At 32.0% G+C, this 4,604-nt stretch overlaps 1 protein-coding gene across 1 annotated transcript; it reads right to left on the reverse strand.

The window, feature by feature from the left end:
- Positions 1-4,137, reverse strand: LOC133313188 (bidirectional sugar transporter SWEET4-like). The gene is made up of 5 exons (XM_061514521.1): positions 4,095-4,137; positions 3,867-3,903; positions 1,543-1,921; positions 1,297-1,416; positions 1-192 (listed from the first exon to the last, which is right to left on the reverse strand). Exons 1-5 carry the CDS (start codon positions 4,135-4,137, stop codon positions 1-3), a joined length of 771 nt encoding a protein of 256 aa, XP_061370505.1.
- Between the last annotated feature and the right edge of the window lie 467 nt (positions 4,138-4,604).

Raw genomic sequence — 4,604 nt, forward strand, 5'->3', positions numbered from 1 at the left:
TCAAAGACCATTGGAAGCAGAACGGATATTGTTCTTGTTATTGGTGGGTTCTTGGACACTATTACCAACCACCACCTTTGATAGATTCACTTCCCCTTTTCTTGCTGCTATCTGCTGCTTCGTGGAATTATAGTAGGTTGCATAGAGAATTAGTTGTGCCACTGAAAACATTGTCCCAATCCCATTTGGTATCTGACAATTTAGCACAACAAACAAGAAGTTACTCTAATTCACTTACCCTCACGAGAGAAAGGATAAAATAAAATACATCTTACTCCAATGAAGTATAACACTCACAACTTACCTCGTTTTTAGTTATCATTTAGCTTCTTGTATTTGTTTTAAATGAAAACATTAATAATATTTTTCAATTAAATCATTGAAGTCAACGGCGGACCTGCACTATTGTCCATATAGGTAACTGCAGACACTAACTTGTAAAAGTAACTTTCTTTTTTTTATTAAAAAACTGATCTGTTTTGCTTTTAGAGTTGTATAGTTAACTTAGTTTAGATTTACTAAGTTGTTACTTTCTCTTATCTTAATGGTTGGTATTGTGGTCATGTACTTAAAAGTCACATTTTCAATTCTTATATATATATTTTTTGGAAACTGATCCTAATTATCTCTTTGAGGCGAATCAGAACCCCCCGGTATCCCCACGAGTTCGACTCTTTGAGCCGCCTATGGGACTAATCCAGAGTTCGGGTGCGAGTCCAAAGATTACGGTACTTATGTCCTTCCCCAGAGTTCGGGTGCGAGTCCAGAGTTCAATTCTTATATTTAACCTTTTGCAAATGCAAAATAAGGCTATCTATCGTATACCCTTCCATGGATCCTGTGCATGGCAAGAACTTTTAAACAAAAAAATTTGGGAGCACTGCTGTCGAACTCCTGCCAATAAATGTGTAAACATAAATATAATTTTATGAGTCCGCCACTTAAGTAACGAGTCACCCCTCACGTATCCTCGGTTTTAACTTTTTGAGTCGGCTATGAGACTAATTTCGAATCAGAGTTTAACTCCTCGTCCCTCTTCAAAGAAAATTGAACTCAGTTTCTCTCCACATCTCCTTGATTTGTGTTAGCAACTAAGCATATATATATATATATATATATATATATATATATATATATATTTTACATTTGACTTGATTGCAATAGAAACGTTTTTGCTTCAAATCAAACTTGAAATTGGGCAAAATGAGAAATGACAACAACTAAGCGAAGTACAATATGTTTAAGGCAAAGAGAAAATCATGAAAAGTGGGATTATATAATATGTTGTTTTCTTACCGCGATGAAAGGGTCAAAAGGGATGAAAGCATAAGTGGTCCAAGACACACCATTACCAAATGAAGCCAGAGAGAGGTAAAACGGCATATACTCAACGCTTTTGGTCGTGATCACCAGTTTCTGCACCCCCAATATATATAATGCATCACAAACCAAACATTAACATCATACATGTGTGGCAATTCAACAATGAAAAAAAAAAAAAAAAAAAAATTATATATTTTGAGATATGAGATTACTACTAACCATGACGGCTAAGGGCGAAGCATACATGGTAACATTGAAGAGCATGCATATAGTTCCAACAATGGCAGAGCGCTTCTTGGTGGTGTGAAAAAGAGTTAATGAGACAAAGGTTAGAGCGCTGATGAAAATAAGTTCCAAGAGGAGCCAGAAGAGGACCTTGAGCCTCTTCCTGCGGTCAGAGTAAATCAAGAAGAGTGTGATATATATTATCTCAATGACACACCCTGCACCATTTATGGTCACTACAAGCAAGCTGTGTGGGTGCACCATGGGTAGACCGTACAGGGTCCAAACCATGCAGTTTATGAGGGTGGCTAAGTATGGCACTGCCGAGTACTGCTCCACTGATCCTTTCTTCCATATTTGGACAAATGTTGGCCTGTATATATTTTAATTCAAATTTTAATAAAGGCAAACGCATATACTAATTCAGGATAAGAACAAACAATAGCCAAGCTAGCTTGCTTCATGCTTTGATTAAGCCAAGATTTTTATTTTTTACTTAATTGAGTAGTAATTATTATTATTATTATTAATACGTTTGACTATGAAAAAGTAGCTTAACTTAGGACATATGATTTATCATGAGCTTAACATTTATCAAATAGAGTAAGGTACTTGTAACTCCTTTATTTAAAAAAAATTAATAATTAGGTCACTGGTTCTTAATAATAATAATATATGAGAGGTTATACTTACACCCTCTTTTCCCTCACAGGCATTTTTATGATTGTTGAATAAAAATCAAATAACAATCCTCTTTTTCCTCACAAGAACTTTTATGGTTGTTGGATCAAAATCAAATTAACAATGCTCACTTAATGAAATTACACCGTTAATTTGATTTTGATCCAACAACCATAAAAGTGTATGTGAGTAAAAGAGGGTGTAAGTATAATTAATCTCTCCCATATTATTATTATTATTACTATTAGGGATAAGTTTTTTATTTTGGTATCCTACTAGGGATAAGTTATTCTATTTGCCTTTTCTTCTGCCTATCTTTACCTACAATTATTCAATACTGTCAGATCTCAACTAACATTTATCTTTCTCTCTCCTCTTGAGATTCTCAACCCTTTTGAAAAATGATAGGCAAAGTTAAGCAGAAAAAAAAAAAGAAAAAAAAATAACATATCCCTTATTATTATTATTATTATTATTATTAAAAAGCATATCTTTTAGGTAACACGGTTAACGTTCGAGGTATATAACCTGAAATTAAAGGTGGGATGGCCCGCCTCTTGAAAGTGGATTAGAAATATAATCCACCCCATTTTATGGCGAGTAGGCAAGTCAATCAGTTCAAAAGTTTAAAAATTTAAAAATAAATAATATTTTATGAATTTTATAATATAATTTCATTTCATTTCATGCTCTCCCTGATTTTTTTCAAATCTCAAGCCTAAATGTTTGTTAATAATCAGTTACTCAATCTATAGAAACTCATTTTTGCTTACTATAAATAAAGGGTTTTTTTTCTAAGGGAGTATGAAGATAAATTTTTTGGATATTACAAAAGCTTAACATGACAAATAACATACAACTTGACGATAAAAAACAATTGACCTAATAGGTTGAACCCATTTTGATCTACTCTTATGTAGGGTGACTTAAAAGTTAAAACAAGTTGACGAATTTAGAATATCAACCCAATCTGCTACTTGTGGCGGGTTAAACAGGTCAATCCAACGGATTAAATGAGTTTTGTCACCTCTTATAAAAACACTATAATAAAAAAATACAATAAAACAAGTTGACTAATTTAAAATCAAGTTTAGTGATTATCAATGTATTTAGGAAGGATTTTTATTGTTTGATAAATGAATAATCTAAATAAATAAATACAGAGTCGGTGGCTCGGTGCATATTATTACTTTTTCTAATTTTTCAATTTTTCTACTAATTCAGTTCAAGCTCGGATGAAGTTATTTACTGAAGGTGATTATTACAAGTCTATTTTTTAACTTTTCGTGTTAAATGTCTAATTAAGAAAATTAAATTATTTACTATTTCAATTAATGGTGATGGAATCGATATTATTAAACTCTATTAGGTTATTGATTCGATCGGTGCTAACCAATTAAATTAAATTTATATAAAATATATATAATAAATATGATAATAAATTTCTTTTAACCTCAAAGTCATTGTAACCTAATAATAAATGTTACACGATTTCCAACTGCTATCTATTTAATCTGCTTTCGGCATTATAGGAAAGAGAAAAGAGAAAGAAAAAATATGAAAAAAAAAAAGTATAAGAAGAACCACTGAGTTAATTTCCCTAAAATAGAGAAAATTAAGAAAGAGATGAAGCTTACACGGGGGACAAGAACATACAGCCTGAGATGATGTTCCCTGAAAGCAAGAAAAAAAATGTGAAAATTGATAACTCAAATAGATAAAAGTGAAAAAAGAAAAATTAGGAAAACAATTTTAAAAATAGCACAAGAAAGTTAAAAACTTAAAATCTTCCAAGAGATTCAACTTCAGGAAAGCACGTTTGATATTCTATTTGAAATCGAAGTTGACTAAATAAATTGACCCACCAATGATACCAACAACGGTTCGAGCAATATCTGCAGTACTCATTTTTCCTAACTGAAGTCTGAAAGATAACTCACATCAAAGAGGTAAAAGCGTGAAGTGAAACCCAAGAGAAAAGAGAGAGAGAAAGAAAGAGCGAGTGCATGACATGTTTTGGGTGGTGTGTCTTATAAATAGAGCCATTTGACACAAAAAATGGAGAGAAAAATAAATTCTTCCACTTGATTTTGGCACTACTTTTAAGATGTTCAGGACCCTAGCCAAGCGTTACGGTGCTCGTCACTGGCTCGTCTTACAATGATGGACCCATCCCCACATATAAATTCTTCCCTTGTATCTCATTCTTCCAAAACAAAAGCATTAACTACTCATGAATTGCTGCTAATCAATGTGAATATTAAAGTCATCATTTTTTAATGGGTATCAATGTGCAGTAAAATTGTTAGATAGTCTTTTTGATAGTTATATTTATTACAAAATTTAATATTCATTAATTAAACTATTTACTAATA

The sequence above is a fragment of the Gastrolobium bilobum genome, unplaced genomic scaffold, assembly GCF_033153095.1.
Source record: "Gastrolobium bilobum isolate Gb01-03AN ecotype WA unplaced genomic scaffold, APGP_CSIRO_Gbil_v1 utg109246, whole genome shotgun sequence".
Lineage (NCBI taxonomy): Eukaryota > Viridiplantae > Streptophyta > Magnoliopsida > Fabales > Fabaceae > Gastrolobium > Gastrolobium bilobum.